The sequence below is a fragment of the Syngnathoides biaculeatus genome, chromosome 12, assembly GCF_019802595.1.
Source record: "Syngnathoides biaculeatus isolate LvHL_M chromosome 12, ASM1980259v1, whole genome shotgun sequence".
Taxonomy (NCBI): Eukaryota; Metazoa; Chordata; class Actinopteri; order Syngnathiformes; family Syngnathidae; genus Syngnathoides; species Syngnathoides biaculeatus.
The window spans coordinates 13,875,520-13,894,118 of NC_084651.1; the positions used below are offsets into that span (position 1 = coordinate 13,875,520).

Genomic DNA, 18,599 nt, shown 5'->3' on the forward strand with positions numbered 1-18,599 from the left:
GCAACGAGAGATGTCAGCTGCTGCGGAACTCTGCCATTCCCATCCTCTGATTTTTATGCATTATACATTCAACCACTGTCTGCTACAGTTGTTTTATGCACCCGTACATATATTAAGGACAGCAGTGCACGGTAACTTTCCCACTTAACCCCCTCCAGCCTCCACACTGCTACTATTATGCCACACTAAGGGCCACTCATACCGGCTGCAGTGATACTGATTACTGGCTGGGGAATTGGGCCCCATTATTTCAAAATAAGCAATCTTGATAAAAAAAAAAAAAATCTGGACTTCATAAACTCTTCTTTTGCTGTCCCAGATCAAATACATCCTGTAGGTTTGTCTTAGTTTTTTCCAAGAACTTTCAGACAGATTCAGTTTGATACAGATGGCACAAGATTAGATTAAAGAAGCCAAATTTCAAAGTCTATGGTTAGTCAACTACCAGGATTTACTTGTACTTTTACCAGATTAATCTTGACACAGTTCGGGTTCTCTGGGCACTCCAGTTTCCTCCCTCATCCCAAAGAGATATATTAATTGGACATACAACTGTTGGCTATCTCCATGTACCCTGTGATTGGCTGGCAACCATTTCAGGGTGTCCCCTGCCTCTTGCCTGTTGATAGGATATGCTCCATCACTCCTGCAACCCTTGTGAGGCTATCAGCTAAGAAATGGCTCTTTAAAGAAGGGTTAAAAAAAATACATTTATACGAATGTGAATAAATATGTAAAAACATGAGCAAAGCCTGAACAGATATTGTCCTCCAGTGGAAACTTTTAACATCTTGATTACATCCTGTATAAACCAAAAAACAGTGAAGACATTTCATATTTGTACAGTTAGTCTCCTACTGTTGGGCTTTGCCACTCATCAGAAACGGCAGAAAGTGCATCGACCCCATTTTGCCGAATCCGGAACTTTGTACAACCCCCCGAGAGTCTTAGGCATGAATTAATACACGTTCACTGAACTTTTTCCAAATAATCAGTGGGTCCACGGAAGCCTGTTTGGTAATCGAGGCTCTTCGGGAAACTTCCTACGACCTTAAGGAAGTCCATGCCCATATTAGGTGAAGTCCCCCGAGGCAGTCTGTCGTATGCAACAGCGTGCGGATTCGAAGGCGCCGTTATCTTTGTACAGTACACTGTACGTACAGTAGGTACTCCCTGGCAGAACACCCTACAGGTACTTGGAAAAAGATTTTACGCATTCCACGCGCCGCCGTCATGGCTCAAGCTAAAATACAAGCTAAATGCAACGAAGTATGCGGCAAGTTCAACAGAACTATGTCCATGGCGGACCGTGCCGGCCAACTATTATCGAGTTTGGACCAGCTGGAGGTGAGGTAAGGATGGTCCCGGTTGCACGCCTGGACACGTTTTGCCGTTTGAAAATTGAAAATTTGCCGTTTGGGTAGTTGTTAAAGTGTGTACGCGCGACAGGGTGGAGGCTCTACGCGAAACTGCCTCGTCCATGGAGCAGGAAAGGGAGTGCATCCTGGAAATGATTCAATCCTTACAGAACAGTCAAGAAATGCACAACATCAGTGCCGGTGAGCTCATTCTGGCTTCCACTTTTTGTACACTTGTGTTTTATTGCTTTCCTTCACTGATGTGAGTTAAGTTTGCATCGTCACATTGTAAGCAAAAAAAGAAATGTTTAGTCCTGACCTCAGTGTGGGTGTTCGGGGAACAAAAATATCAGAAGACAATAGTCCTGTTTTGTGGTTTCCAAGTTCCACCCACATGGATCTTGCAACTTGTAAGAAAACTTGAATTTGCCTCATGTCTCAATACATTCAGCCATCTGGAATGACAATGAATTCAGGACTAAAGTATGAGCATAGCATAACAGTTCAGTGTTACTTTGCAAGCATCCCAATTGGATGAGACTAGGAAATGGCAGTCGGACTGGACGTTTGTTGCAGTTACTACAGTTTTACACTCTCCTGTTAGTCCATATCAGTTTTACCAAGTCAAGTCAGTTTTTGAAATGGAGTTTCCAATACAATGATGATAAAATACTCATGTTGGAGTGGTACTTCTTGGGATCATCTGGCAATGCCATTGTATCATAACAACATAATTGCATGTGTTTGCCATTTCCCACCAGAAAGGCACACAAATAAAAAATTCATAAATAGGTCATAATGCCTTCAGAAGGTATTTTTACTCAGAATGACTTGAATCGTAAAAAAAACGTTACATTTCCTGTGGAGTCTCATAGCGGCTAGTTGGAGCCTATCCTCAGCTGACTTTAGGTGAAGTGATACACCACATAACTGTGGCAGTAGAGCTTTTATACAGTTATGGGAAGCAGGATGTCTCCCGTATATTGATTGCAGCATTTTAGGTGTTTAAATATTAACCAAAAGGTCATAATGTCAGAAAATATTTTGTTACCTGATAATAAAATGGCATCCATTTCTGTCTGGCTGACCTTTCAACTTTTTGCAGAAAATGTCAAATATTTTGTAAGTTATCTGTACAGTATTTGGACTCTTAGTAATTGCACAGTAAGGGTATGTAACCAGAAGCAATAGTTTCAATTGTTGTACTTTGTTCTTCTAGTGCTGCTACACATTATTTTGCACAATGGTGGTGGAGGTTTATTTTATGAAAATTTATCAACCTGTTGACACTTTTAGCATAAATTGATTTTTTATGTTACTTTTAATACACCTAGATCAGAGGTTCTTGAACTTTTTACCACCTCAAAAATACTTAACTCTCCCAAGTACCACCATAATGGACATCATAAAAATACAGCAATATAGTAGGCCCACGTGTTCAATGAAAATAGGGCAGGGATTATATTCCTAAACAACCATCCATCCATTATCTGAGCCACTTATTCTCACAGTGTTGGTAAGAGTGCTGGAGCTTATCCCAGCTATTTTCACGCTGGGGGTGAGGTACACCCTTAACTGGTTTCCAGCCAATCACAGGGCACATAGAAACAAAACTATTTACACTCAAAATCACACCTAAGGGCAATTTAGAGTCTCCAATTAATGCCTGTTTTTGGGGTCTCGGTGGAGACCAGAGTTACCGGAGAAAACCAACGCAGGCACGAGGAGAACATGCAAACTCCACACAGGCGGGGCCAGGATTTGAACCATGCCAATAATCTAACCAGATGCCTCACCATGCCACCTGAACTGAACATTTAACATACCAGTAGATGAAGCCCATGTGCAATTAGTATAACCATCACGCTACATGATACCCAGTATCCCATAACAAGTACTTGATTATTTGGAATGTCGTGTAAATCAACCTCGGTTTGCCCTTGTCGCTGAATGGGCTACTCTTCAAGATTAAAATGGATATCTGGGTAAACACGTCAGGATGACAATTGGAGACTGTAAACAACATTGCACATTTGGACCATTGAGTTTGTGGAAGGTGTGTGTGTGAATGATCAATAATCATCATGAGTGACAGAAACAGGGCCACAAAATCAAATTGCTTAGGGCTCCATGGAGGCATGGGCCAGCTCTGGGTATGATAGAAAAATTACAGGGACTGTGAATTTGATTGGACCCCTTACCATTTTACATTGTTCTTTTTGTAAGGAGAGAGAGAAGAGCTAACTTTGACTGCAGACCGACTAATGGGCCGCACATTGTCAGTGGAGATCAACGTGGGCACCATCAGGAGTAGCCAGCAGGAGGAAGCTCTGTGCAAGGCCACGTCCATTATTGACGAAATCGTGCAGAAGCTGCTGGTCGACATGACCGAATCGCGGAGGCGGCTCCTCGCCTTGCATTCGGCCTGCGTGACAGAGGCGCCGCCCGTGCCCATCGACCAGAAGTTTCAGGCCATCGTGATTAGCTGTGCTCTGGAGGACCAGAAGAAGATTAAGAGAAGGCTGGAGATGCTCCTAAGGAGTGTTGGAAATGCCGAGAAGAATATCAAGATCATGGATCATCAGAAATTAGAAGAGCCGAAAACTAACGGCAGTCAATAGGACTTATTGCCAAAACCTACAATGTTTTCCACTGTCGAAAACAGTGGTGTCAAACTCATTTCTCTCGTGGGCTACATTGTAATTCGGGTTTCCCTCAGAGGGCCGTTTTGACTGTGAAACAAGAAAAATGTTTAATAGTCTTATCATGCTTACATAATCAATTTATGAACCAGAATCCAAATCAGCAATCAAGAGTAACGTGGTTTTCAACTATTCATGTTTGGTAACACAAAATGCTTGTAATATCGCAACTTGAATATTTATGATATATGACAATTTTGAAATTTTGGTACAAATTTTTACAAGAATCATGGAAATGGAAACTATATTTGGCTTCGCAGGCCACATAAAATTATGCAGTGGGCTGGATCTGGCCCCCGGGCCTTGAGTTTGACACCTGTGGTCTAAAGCAAACTATTTCTCAATGAATCTATATAGGATTCATACATTTGTTTATATAAGGGCCAAAAGTATAGCATGTAAAAGTGACCTTATCTACATTAAGTATTTATGACGGTTCATTTAAAATCTTGGTGTGTCTGCATGAAAACGATACAGGTCGCATTAAACTGAGGATTTGAGATTATTTGCAATAATTCTGTTTGTGTGCAAGTGAATAAAGTCAACATTTGATTTCATGTTTGAAAGGCAGCTTGTCATTTTAAGATTTTAACAAAAAATGTTTTACAATGGATTGTTTTTGGTTTGTTTTTACTGCAGCCTCAATTTCAAGGATTACTTTCATGGATTCATTTTTTATTAAGTCACGGTGGAATTTACTCGACTGTAAAGAACGCTGGACTTTGTAAAGGAGCACAGTGTTTCTTAGAGAGGAAGAAATACTGTACAGGGAGTCCTTGGTCTATGACTGACATCCGTTTCTAGAGTAGTGACTTAACTCGAATTGCGATTTAAGTGGGATTCCATCATGAAAGTCAGAATTTACATCAAAATACTTTGTACAGAAAGCAAATACATTGAGATAAACAAGATGATGTACTTAGCATTACTGCTGAGAGGTGGATGGAGAAGAAGAGGAGGCTGTGCTTAGCTATTGCGAAGGAACTTGGTCCTCAATCCTCTCCATCTCGACAAGTATCAAAGAACCTTGTTTTGTGATCATTGTATCCGACATAATAACAGAACCCTTCACATGCGCTAAAATACGGGCTTTGGCTTTAATAATTGTTACCATGGTCGACGGACTGAAGTTTTGGTGGTGTTGGTGTCTCTCCTTTCTCCAATCTTTTTATGATCTTGAGCTTCATTTCCATGGTAATGAATTTTCTTTTGGCCGCAGAAGCATTACTAAAAGACAGCTTTCTTCTTTGTCGCCGTGAAATTGAAACAGCTTAGGTCAAGACCGTCTTAACCTGAGGACTCACTGTACGGTATTCCCTTTCCCAGCAGGTTCTACAAATCTACTCATTTTCTTCCAAGTCAGTCAAATATCAGGGATTATTTTCCCCCGTCACTTGAAAGAACACCATTAAGATGTACAGTCTACAACTGAGTGTAGGGACTTTAAATGTTGGGACTATGACAGGAAAAGCTCAGGAGTTGGTTGACATGATGATTAGGAGAAAGGTTGATATATTGTGCATCTAAAAGAGCAGGAGGAAATGTAGTAAGGTTAGAAGTTTAGGAGCAGGGGCTAAATTATTTTACCACGGTTTAGATGGGAAGAGAAATAGAGTAGGGGTTCTTTTAAAAAGGAAGAGCTGGCTAAGAATGTCTTGGAGGTGAAAAGAGTATCAGATCAAGTGATGAGACTAAAATTTGAAATTGAGAGTGTTATGTATGATGTGGTAAGCGGCTATGCCCCATACGTAGGATGTGACCTAGAGTTGAAAGAGAAATTCTGAAAGGAACTACATGAAGTAGTTCTGAGCATCCCAGACAGAGAGAGAGTTGTGATTGGTGCAGATTGTAATGGACATATTGGTAAAGGAAACAGGGGCGATGAAGAAGTGATGAGTAAGTATGCCATCCAAGAAAGGAACTTGCAAAAAGGATGGAGATGGCTGTAGTGAACACTTATTTTCAGAAGGGGGAGGAACATATAGTGACCGACAAGAGCTGAGGTAGAAGCACACAGGTGGATTATATTTTGTGGAGACAATGTAATCTGAAGGAGGTTACTGACTGTAAAGAAGTGGTAGGCGAGAGTGTAGCTCGATAGCATAGGATGGTGGTGTGTAGGATGACTGCTCGTGGGTAAGAAGATTAAGAAGACAAAGGTAGAGCAGAGACCCATGTGGTGGAAGTTGAGAAAGGAAGAATGTTGTGCGGCCTTTCGGAAAGAGGTGAGATAGGCTCTCGATGGACAGCAGAAGCTCCCGGAAGACTGGACTACGACAGCCAAGGTGATCAGAGAGACAGGCAGGAGAGTACTTGGTGTGTCATCTGGTAGGAAAGGGGAGAAGGAGACTTGGTGGTGGAACCCCAAAATACAGGGAGTCATACAAGGAAAGAGATTAGCGAAGAAGAAGTGGGACACTGAGAGGACTGTGGAGAGGCGAAAGGAGTACATCGAGATGCGACTTAGGGCAAAGGTAGAGGTGGCAAAGTCTAAACAAGAGGCATATGAAGACATGTACACCAGGTTGGACACGAAAGAAGGAGAAAAGGATCTCTACAGCTTGGCCAGACAGAGGGATAGAGATGGGAAGGATTTGCAGCAGGTAAGGGTGATTAAGGATAGAGATGGAAATGTGTTGACTGGTGCCAGTAGTGTGCTAAATAGATGGAGAGAATACTTTGAGAAGTTGATGAATGAAGAAACAGAGAGAAGGAAGAATAGAAGAGGCAAGTGTGACGGACCAAGAAGTGGCAATGATTAGTAAGGGGTAAGTTAGAAAGGCAGTACAAAGAATGAAAAATGGAAAGGCAGTTGGTAATTGTGAATATTCTAGGAAGCCTGAAATGAACATTAAACAAGATAAAAGTATGAAAAACCATTAGAAAAGGAAAAAAAGTCATAGAAGAGTAGTATAAGGAGAATATGTTCTTGAATATACAGCACTTGTCGGGTAATTGATAATGTAACAATATCTACTTTCTATCCATTTAGTTTGGGACCTCCCTTGTTAAAATCCTTTTGCTCAACTACATTTCTCTGAATTATCCTGTTGCGTTCCAGTGAACCTTTGTAAAAGAAACATTTTCCTGTTTCTTTGCAAACAATACACTAACTTGTAATTGCTGAGAACATTTAGAGCGGGTTGAAAACTAAGGAACAATCCATAAGTAAATTTTGAGGGAACAGCTATGGTAGTCGTGCAAAATTTTAGTTGAGATTTTTTTATAATGCCTTGTGAAACCCAAATGTTTCAAGTTCTCAAGTCATGTATGCTCACATAAGTACTGCTGCGGCAATAGAAGTGCAATGAACATTCAAGGTTTGTATTTGGAATGAGGTTTTGCTGATCGACATTAAACAAGCAAGCCTGAGAACAAAAGTAAAGAGTCATTTATTTCAGTTCTCCCTACAACACCATGAGAGCTGGAGCACAGCTGTGTGGCACATATAGGGTTACATTTGTTCAAAGTAAAAATTTACCAATTGTTAGTTTTCATCAAGGGCTTAATGCAAACATTGTTTTTTTTCTTAGCAAATGTGAAAAGGTCGATGAAATGTCAACAAAAAAAGTCTGCGACACAGAAATATCATACAACACCTGAGTGACAGCACATAACTACTATTCATTTAAATTTCTGGTTCTTGGGTATTATAGCTAACAATTATGCTATTTCACTGATAAAGTGCGTGAAGTCAATTCGGTTAAAAAGCAAAAAGGCAAAGTAAAGAATTGATTATGTACAAATGTGATGTACAGGCCATTTTTAGGGGACTAAAGTGTTTTCTTGAGGTTGATGGACAAATATGTAAACATGGTTAAGGCATTGTGGCTTTGCAACAATGGAACATTCAGTGATTTGTCACAAAAGGCTTTTGCATGCAACACAGTCACAGCACTTTCCTTTCAATAGCACTGTCCAAAGTATACATTAGCACTAATATTTCAATGTTGGATGCCACCACACATGCGAGAATCAGTACCAAAATAAAATCAATAAGCATGCATGTGTAATTCGCCAATGTATTATATATTCATTTAAATACAATTAAGAAGTGATTTCACATTACAATATTTAACAGAGGAGACCCTTCTAAAAAAAACACCTTGAGACTATGTGGTTGTTAGACCACCGTGAGAGATAAAACAATCTTCAGTTTTAGATGGCTTAGTGAAAACTAAGCATTTCTTTTAATCGAGAAGAATTTTAATTTTTAATGTTGGAGCACACACAGACATATGAAAATCAACCTTACAATCCTGATGGCCAATTTGTCACTGCACCTCAATATTCAAATAAAGACCACCACGCTAACAAGCCACAACCAAACAATATTCGATACAAACCTCAGCTGTTGAGCTTGATGTCTGCCAGGCAAGTTTAAGACATGTGTGGACGAATTGATGATTCATAATGGTAATGCATTGCTCTAAGTCATATCAAAGTAAACATTATGTAAATAACTGCTATTCAAAACATCAATGTCCAATAGCTGAGTATGACTTGGGGAACTCAAGTCTGTCTGCCTCCTGTTACATGACAGACAGGCCAAATTTGGTAACAAACAAATGAGTGCACAGTAAAGTACACACGTACCACTAATATTGATTTTTGGTTATACAACTGCACAAGTGATTATCTAAAGATTACATTCAAACCTCTGCTGTTTTAAGTAATTAATTGGCACCGGGACGCCATTAACACCTTCAAATATCACTCAACACTTCTGTGAATTGTATAAAAATCTATTTGACCAGCTGCTGAATTCATTCCAGATAACCCAAACCATAACCTGCTGAGTGTTCAAATACTCCACTTCTCTTCTAAATGACATACAAAGATAAAAAGCTAAAATATGGAAGAGCAACTGCAGTAAAAAATGAATCCCAAATAAAAAAGTTGATAGGTGGTGAGGTACGATAATGGGAAATTACTCCTTGAAAAAAAGTCAAAAAGTATGAGCAAAGATATTGCGTCGCATTATCGAGGAAGATGAAAACACAATGAAGAGTAGAATAGCCTACTGCCTGGTGAAACAAGGAATTTAAAGTAATCAAGCTGTCAAACCTTTCACATAAATGTCAAAAATTGTGAAAAAGTGGAAATCATTTTGGCCCGTTTGTGAATTGCATGGAAATAGGTGATAATCTGTATTGTACAAATATCTCTGCAGCGGTAGACATGAAAGACTGCATGTGCATAGGATGAAGAGTCGAAGGAACGATGAAACTGTGCAGACCAAAGAGATGAAATGTATAAACTAATGTGGGTGGAAAAACTGTCATAAGGAGACTAACGTAGGGTTAGTGTAACAAAATGGTTTCCAGTCTTTACACTTTGGTTTCTATCTGAGGCTACCTGTGAATGGTCAGCATGAAAAAAAACAAAAAAAATAATTGTTGTTTGTCTAGATGAGACTGCAGCTGCCGAATGGGTTTTTACTCTTCTTGGTCCTTTGTTTGTTTGGTCGCAAAGTGATGACTTCTCTGCCGTTGCTGGAGCTCTGGTTGCTCTGATTAGTACTTGTGGTATTAAAAACTCCTGTGTGGAAAAACAGCATGTCACCTTAGGGGGAAAAAAAAAAAAAAAGTCATGTATCTTACCTATTTTATTGCTTGTTGAGTGTACCGCTTCTGTCTCCTCTGCTGTTTGCTGTTTCAGTTGTTGAAGATACTTCTCAGCTAAGTATTTAAACACTAAAAATCAAAATATCAATACAAAGAAATAAAAACCATGCAGAATTAATGCACTACTTTGAGCATTGTTTTTTATTTTTTTTTTTAAATATTTTCTAGTTGGCTCTTCCTAGCACTAAAAATTGACATCCCGTTAAATGCGTTTTGCATTTTCTTGGGCTGTTAAGAGTTTTTGACAGACTGCTAATTATTTTAATTCCAGAAATGAGTTTAAAACACCACTATGTGAGTGTGACAGTGTCACACTGTAAATGCCTTATTGTTGCTGAGTCTTCAAAGGGTGAGTAATATTACTTTATATTCTCTCTCTTCATACATGACGGATAATGTCAAACTAAGAATGTTGAAATAATAAAAGATTACCTTTACAGTTAATCGATCTATTATCATTGTGGCAGTTTAAGCCTGGAATAAATAGGTCACATTACAATGTATTTAATGTAAAATGCCTCACAGAATGTGTCATGTCATGTCATTATCTAAGCTGCTTATCCCCACAAGGGTTGCGGGAAAGCTGGAGCTGATCGCAGCTAGCTTCGGGCGAAAGGCAGACTGCCCCCTGAACTGGTCGCCGGTCAGTCGCAGGGCAGATATGAACACCATCACTGAGCTGGAATCGATCCCACGCTGCCCGGACCAAAGGCAGGCGTGTGTACCACTATACCATCAGTGACTCCACAGAATGTGTTCCCCTCCATTTAAAGATAGAATGTGGCTTATCTTTATCTTCCTTTTCTCATTTTCACATCATCTGTTAGCCAGATCTTTTTTTTTTTTTTGCCCAAGTGGTTTAAAAGTGAGCACTCAATTTATCAGGAGCCCTGAAGCAAAACACAGAATGCAGGCAAAATTGTACTACAAATTGCATGCAGTATAATGCCGCACTATACTTCCATTATTATTCTATTCAACTATTCTATGGTTATATTAATATTTTACTGAGAGTGTCTGTCAGATGTGAGCATTATAATCTCTGGAACTACACTTTTTTGATAGTTTTTGTACTGAATCCGATTAAATTGTACATGCCGATGTAATTGGCAATTTTCAAAAATATGTCAAATTTTGAAGTAAATATGGTTAGACCTTTTGGGCCATTAATACTACATTAGATAATATTTTCAATAATTTACCCTCTGTGACATTCAAATCTTCTTTCACCGAAGCTCGGTAAAATCTCAGCTTCAGCCTCTTGGCTAAGCCCTCCGCCTCCTCGCTATGACACAATGAAAAATACACTTGAATAAGAATTCATTTCAACATTACCACTACTTCTGCTTGAAATGCATGCATGTAACAGTTGGAGCACATGAGAAACAACCTACTTTTTTATAAGACTTTCTTCCAGGAGGTCAATTTTATTTTGCACAAGAACTGTGGGAATATCTCCCACCTCTGCTTCGATCTTCTCCTTCCAATTGTCAATAGCCAGAAAGGAATCTCTGTCTATAGTGGAGAACACCAGAACACACGCTTGGGCGCCTGTAAAGTTAAACACATCACCAAGCACTATTCATCATTTATTCTCAACGGCTGCATATTGTCAGAGCAGTGTCACAATAGATTTGCTTTGTGCATTTGAATTCAACACCCACTAGACACTTCATTCAGGACACCTGCCCAATCTAATTAGACCCAAAGAGCTGAATCCAAAATTTGGCCTTTACAAAGATAATGTAACTGACGGCATGTAAAACGGGACCTTGACAGATATGTTTGTATTTAGTGTGTATGAATCTTTCCTTTAAAATGCATGCATCATTTAAAAAAGAAAAGGAAAAATAAACTCTTCAAACCAGAAAAAAACTAAAAAATATCTATTAAAATACAGTAATATGGTTTACTATTTATGAATTCACCTAAAAATCTATTGGCAATTTTTGTGCGACAGCTGAAATGCCCAAAAGCTTAGTTTATTCTTGATCCTTCCACGAGGCCTAAACAGCTCTGTGGGGTGAAATTAAATAATTTCAGCAACCACACACCTTCGTGCAACATGCTGGGAGCGCCTCCAGCCTCCCAGCGACCTAAAGTATTGTATTGTAGCACTCACAAAATGCTTTGCGGCACTAATTATGTAAATAGGGTTTGTGCATGTTTTGTGTCAATAATTTCTTCAGCTATTGTTTTATTATTTGCTAGTTATGCTATTCTGTTTGCTATGGTGTGATTATTTTAGTTTCAATATGACCACATGATTGTGCATGACATGTTGACTAATTGCTTTCCTACACGTGACATTCTGTAGGGGAATGTAAGCTCATTCTTCTGCTTTCAAAAATAAGTGCTATTGTTCCTTGCTGCCTTGGGAGCGACATGATACGGTAGCTTGCATGCACGCTAACTGTAACCAGTGTCTTCCATTGTACATCATTGAAGCAATCACACTAAAGCATTTAAAGTTTTTGGGACATTTTGGAGAAAATTTAAGACTTAGAAGGGCACCTTATGTTTGTGAAAATATGACTATTTAAAAAAAAAAAAAAAACAGAGCAAAACCCACGAGTATGCAGACCCGCAAACGGTGAAACACAAATGGGCAAAGGTATACTGTAATTGATATATCATATGACACCATGCAATTCTAGACCATTACACACTACCATCAGAATTTGAGTATTTTTGCTTTAATAGCTTCAAAAGCCTTATTTTTGAAAAGGGATAGTATTTGACACCGCTCATTTGAGTGAATGGATCTAATGTTGTGGCCATATAGTCGGCAGCATGACAACACTATTGCTAGGGTGCATGCCTGTATCAAGTAATAACTGGAGATGTACTATATTACCCATGTTGAATAACCTGTTTGAATGGTGGTTTCTTACCACGGTAGTACGCCTTAGTGATGGCGTCAAACTCCTCCTGCCCAGCTGTGTCCCACAACATAAGGCGAACATCTTCATCATTCACGCTATCGACGAGAGAGCAAATAAGATGAGTCACCATGACGTCAGCTTATGTAAGGGTCTCGTGTCACCTACATGATTTGCCTTTCGAGGAAGTCCACGCCGATGGTCTTTTTGTAGTCCTTGGTGAAGACACCTTTGCAGTAGCGCTGAATCATGCTGGACTTCCCCACAGCACCGTTGCCCACCACGACCACCTTGATGGCCACTTCCATGTCCTCCTCCAGCATGGTGGTGACGCCTCAGTTGCTCGTCTCACTTTGACGTCGATGGGGCACTTTTTCACCAAGCTGACGCATATGCGTAAACCCCCTTTAAGCACAAAATATGCTGTTTGAATATATATATATATATATATATATATATATATATATATAAATATAAATAAAAGTAAACCCCCCACCATGTAGTGCCATTATATCCTTTGTATAGCCTGGTAAAAAAAAGTTAGAGTAAAATCTCCTTTTCATTTCATGTAGGTAAGGCATAAACAAATATCAAGCCACAGTAAAAAAGATACAAAGTGTTATTTCATCTCTCACCCTCACAATGCTCTTATGCAATAAATCTGAGTAAATTAGTAAAAAAAAAAACTATTTATGCATTGCTGTACATCCCATATTAGTGATCTCACGGAAAATACTTTGAATTTCCTTCATTTTAATATCAGATGAAGCCATGATTCGAGGATAGTTGCCCTGTTAGGTCAAGTACAAGCTTGACCCAACCCCAAAAATAATAATCTGCATCAGACAAATGACTATAAATCCAATGCATCTTGTAAGATAAAATAATACAATCCAGACTAATGATTTTATCAAGAGTATATTTAAGGACATAGCCTTGTCTTGGTTAAGCTTTTTTTCAGGTGAGGGCAATAGTAAAAAAAGACATCTTCACCTATATTAAAAACAAAAACTAGTAAGACTATACATTATTAGTGGTATATGTAGGAACATGACACCAAACATTTGTTATTCATATTATTTCTTCATAAAGGTGTGATAAACATAGGCCTTATTACTCTTTGTTGAAAAGAAATTTAGATTTCTCAAAGAATTCAGCCATAAAAAAAAATCGTCCAAATGTTTCACTTTTGGTTAAAAAAAAATTATGCAAAAACAGGACATGACATGTAGTTGACCAATAATTTAGCAGTTACTTTCTTGCTAAATGGGCATTATCATGCCTAATTTGACTGTAATAGTGAGACCTAATTCTGCATGTTTATTTGTGTGGTGTAAAACGTGAGATTTAGTAAATGGATAAGTACTGGTATAATTATGATACATAATGAGTATAATACATAATATTGTTCACCATCTTCACCATGCTAAACGAAGCGTACAATCCAACGTTTGAAATATATTATGAAATGCTTCCGCCCAGCACAGCTATGCCCAAAAAATGTTTAAAGCTATTGCTTCTTCAGTTCTTGCAGTAATTCAAAACTTTAGGTTCATCTTCCAGACCTCAGGAGATTAATTTAGCACTGTCAAATAACTAGACAGTATAAGAGAATCGAGACTGAGTCCAATGAGAGCCTGCGTGGATCAGCTATAAATTTTACAGTGGGCTTGTTTATAGAACCTCTTTGATGTGTTTATTCTTCCATCTGCACTGCGGCCTGCAAATTCCGCATGGCAACGTAGTCTGTGACAGGCTTGCGGCTGCTGGGTGTAACTCTAAACATATTGAGGGAAAGCTTTTGCTGGTGGACATTGACAACGTGGCTGAGGTGCCCAACAGCCTGTCAGGGTTCCACTCGCAAGCAGTAAAATATTTACAGTACAGTTGTACAAACAACTGATTAAATAAATCACAAACAAGTGAGGGAAGGCAACTTTAAATCTAACTTCAATTTACAGACTTGAATTTACTGGATCTAGTATATTACTATGTTGGGAAAGTTCATAAGTGTTCTCCCTTTATCCGCTGGGGTTATGTTCCTTACACCCCCGCAAATAAGGAATATCTGTGAATAATGGATGCAGTATTAATCAGTCACTGTGATTTGACGGGTGCGTATGCGCCCGCGCGCCATCGCACTCGCAAATCTGCACAGTCGAGCACGAAAAATCACGCATAAAATTTGTTAAGAGTAGAAATACACCGATATTGAAAGACGTCACTTATTTTGTGTAGGCTTGACCGATGTTCCCTCTAAACTGCGCATTTCTCGCACACTCTCAGCGCATATGAAAACCGATCCAGCTCGGTGAACTACAGCCTGACGTCTTTGTGTTTTTTAACACGGAAGCACACAGTCTCTTCACAAGCTGCTGCTCAGCCTACTTCTACTTCCTTGTTTACCTGACACCGCCCCCCTCCACTCTTAAAGGGGTACACTTATAATTACAAACGAAACACACACCCACAACTTTATATCTGTGGGCATGACTGGTGGACCACACCCGTAAATTTATATCTGCGGGCATCACTGGTGCACCACACCCGTACATTTAACAAATGTGAGTGACAGATTAATACACACTGGTTACACTACCAGCATGCATACCAGCACTTATTTTAACATGTATGTAAGATACCACGTGATGGCGCTCATGAGGCAATGAGGAACAATTGCATTTTGCATCTCTAAGCAGAAGAAGCTTATGTTGGCCCTCACTAATGACGTAAAGTAAAAACTAGACTGCGCACAGCCCCCTTTCACGTGGTAATTCGGCTTCAGCTTCCAGTCATAGCAAAACATTGCTTTGGGTACGATTTCACGTGAAAGTTGACGTCCTTTGACATCCTTACAATAGTACATTGTGGGAGACCCCAGAGCTCAGTGGTGCGAGCATTGGTTTGGTAAACCAAGGGCTGTAAGTTCGTATCTCACTGGGGCCTCTACTCCCCAAGAGGGGTTGCGTCAGGAAGGGCATCTGGCGTAAAAACTGTCCAAACAAATATGAGCGTTCATCTGAGTTGTCACGCTGTGGCGACCCCTAACGGGACAAGCTGAAAGAAACGTACTTACTTTTACAATAGTACATTGTGAAACATAATATCGAATTTAATTGGAATACGTTAGTTTTAGCTTTGTCCTGTTGGCTGTCAAAACCATGCAGGCGGTCGCAAAGAAGTAACTTTTCACCGGTAAGTGAGTTTCAGCTTAACCGTCATAATTAATCATTATATATTTGTCCCATCATTTGCCATAACAATGCGTGTATGTTTACCATACTTTTTCCTCTGACCGTAAGTCAGGCCGGTTGACCATGGCGGAGCCAATGATGGATGCAGAGTGCGCAGTCCAGTTTCTACTCTACATCATTGACCCTCACACTGACTATGGAGGCAGGTCATTGCTGACGATGCTTAACACACTCATTGTATTTGAATGTGTCACATTGAAACTAAAATTATCGCACCACAACAAAACAGGATACTATGACTATCAAATAATTACAGTCAACATTTTTCGTCTTCATTTAAGTTAAAACAAACTCACGGGCAGTCGTTTCTGATGCTTGGGTGCAGTAGAAATAAATATGCTACACTAACGATTGTTAAATCCAAAGCGCCCCCCCGTGGAGGTCAGAGTTCAGGTTGGTGGCGCACATTACCATAATAAATATAAAATGTGTAACATGAGACATCGAATATGATATTGAAAATTTATATGTCTACCTTTTATACCACTCTATGTACCTGTATACGATTATACAACGTGACTGTATTTTTTATTTTTCATCCATAGCTAAATATAATGCACTCTATTGACTTTTTGAAAATATTTTTGGAAAAAATTGTGCATTTTTTTCAAGAAATTACGGTACTTGCAATGGGGCTCAGAAATATATTTAGAATCTATTATTCTCCAGATTAATCCATTAGTTATTCTAGTAGTCACATAAAAACATTTTAAACAATATTATTAAACAACAGTATCAATATAAATATGTCTGTCAGGCGCAAGTATTATTTTTGTCCACTTAGAGTCGTCATCGTCACATTTTAGAGTACAGTGTAGTATCTGTGACAGTGAATATGTGCCCTTGTAACAAGTCCTGGCCTGGTGATGAGATCGGAGCCACCGAATTTGGCTGTTAAAAGGCTAACCTTAGCTGGCCTACAACTCGAGTGTCTGGGCACAAGTTGGGGCTGTTGCACTTAGTGTATGAATCTGCTTTTATGCGTTTATTTTGTTACACTTTGCTCAATAAAGCAAGTGAAAGTGCACTGGTGGTGATTGTGTCTAACTTTGAGAACCTGTGGTGGGATTACAATTTATTGGAACAGCTAACTACATTTAATAGAGATGCAACTGATAATTATAAATGTCAATTAATTTTTTCTATGAAAAAAATCAATCCCTTTATAAAAAATCATTTTAAATGGACTGTTTAGAAAATGCACAAATTACAATTTATTTACAGTTATTGAGTTAACATCCTAGAATGTAGGTGAAAATATAGATCAGTTTTCCAAAGTAAAAGCAAATGTTTAGAAAAATTTTGATAAAATCACTTTCACGAAGGACTGCAAATATTAATTGTTGGGAGGCTGAAATTGTGTGGATTTTGACAATTTTAAATTAATAAATTATCCAAATAATTTTATTTTCCGTGTTTGTGGCATTCATGTACATTCCATTGTGTGCTAATTTCATTGTTGTGGGCTTTTAATTTTTGTGTTGGTGTTTGCAGTTGTTGTATCCTGTCTAACAATGCCAGAGGGAAAAAAAAATCTTCCCCTCAATGTCAAAAGGAAGAAAATTAACTTGTATATCCACTGTTAGTCACAGGACTTGTTAATGTTTTCAAATGTAAAATGTGCCATCGCTTGACAAGAATAAGGAAACAATATTTACCAAATAGATGGTGTAAAAATATTGTAAATACTGTACTTCACAGCATTATGCAAAGCTAAACTGAACATGATCATTTGTAAAAGCAGATTATTTTTCAGTGCAAATGCTGTAATCAGTGAGTGATATACAGTAACTAAACAGCAAGACATGCTTGCGGCATCTAATATTTTTTAAGTGATTGCTCCCTCCTCCCCCAAGTTAACGATTTTGATTAAAACAGATAAAGGAACATGGAAAATTGATAGAGGATGGCATTTGTTCAGCTTCACGGCCACGCCTCTGAGCAGAATCGTTCGTTATCTCAGCCAGGCCGCGAGAAAAGGTACCATTAACCCAAAACGTGAGAGGCTCGTCCATCAACTGACTTGAGCTGCGTCCACTCTTGCCTGTCATCGTGCGCTGTTAATGATTGACGCCTGTAGCTTCACCTCCTCCGAGTGCATAAGGGGCTCTAAAGTGGCCAGCAGCTGCTTGTGTAGTCCAGCTCGGTAGCTGACAAGTTAAGAACAGCACACCACAAACGGGCGCATCACTTACCTGGAATATGTTACGGGTGGTGGACGACATCAGATGAACTGTCTGGAGAAGAAAGTGACTCTTGACAACAAAATAATAACTTGGCCGCGGTTAGCTCCCTTTTGAGTAGTGGGGGGGGGGGGCATAAACTATACTCCTCCAGATAATGTCGCCTTGAGGATGCTTACTACAAATACACAATAAGCGACGGTTGGTAACAGCAAATACAAGCAGGTCGATGTAAAATTAACGGGAGTTCCAGCCAGCGCCCAGCCGCGAACCGTGGCTGCTGCAAGCCAACTACGTTGCGCACGAGAGCGGCGAGGTAGCATTGCTAGCTCGCTAATGTTTGTTGCTAGGCAGCGCAGCCTGGGCGAGCTGTGACGTCAGCGCTCATGGATCACGGGAGCGTTTGTAGTTCGAAGCGGTATGGTTGTGGTCCTCTCGCGCATCTTGTTGAGTACCCCACCACGAAATTACCCTCAACCTGGCAAGAGCCAATCGCAAGATAAATATAATTAAAATACAGAGCGTAAAAGTTTATGGTTAACCAAGTTCATCAGTTGTGATAATAGCCTTTCAAACAAAGCGTTCATATCAGC

At 39.4% G+C, this 18,599-nt stretch overlaps 2 protein-coding genes across 2 annotated transcripts; one reads left to right on the forward strand and one right to left on the reverse strand.

Moving 5' to 3' along the window:
• Nucleotides 1–969: 969 nt before the first annotated feature.
• On the forward strand, nt 970–9,087 carry bag2 (BCL2 associated athanogene 2). The gene is made up of 3 exons (XM_061837225.1): nt 970–1,352; nt 1,450–1,559; nt 3,585–9,087. The coding sequence occupies exons 1-3, from the start codon at nt 1,234–1,236 to the stop codon at nt 3,977–3,979; spliced, it is 624 nt and encodes a 207-aa protein (XP_061693209.1). The 5' UTR covers nt 970–1,233; the 3' UTR covers nt 3,980–9,087.
• rab23 (RAB23, member RAS oncogene family) lies at nt 7,430–18,333 on the reverse strand. The gene is made up of 7 exons (XM_061837224.1): nt 18,019–18,333; nt 12,738–12,974; nt 12,582–12,667; nt 11,082–11,238; nt 10,890–10,972; nt 9,664–9,756; nt 7,430–9,601 (listed from the first exon to the last, which is right to left on the reverse strand). Exons 2-7 carry the CDS (start codon nt 12,890–12,892, stop codon nt 9,468–9,470), a joined length of 708 nt encoding a protein of 235 aa, XP_061693208.1. The 5' UTR covers nt 12,893–12,974; nt 18,019–18,333; the 3' UTR covers nt 7,430–9,467.
• Between the last annotated feature and the right edge of the window lie 266 nt (nt 18,334–18,599).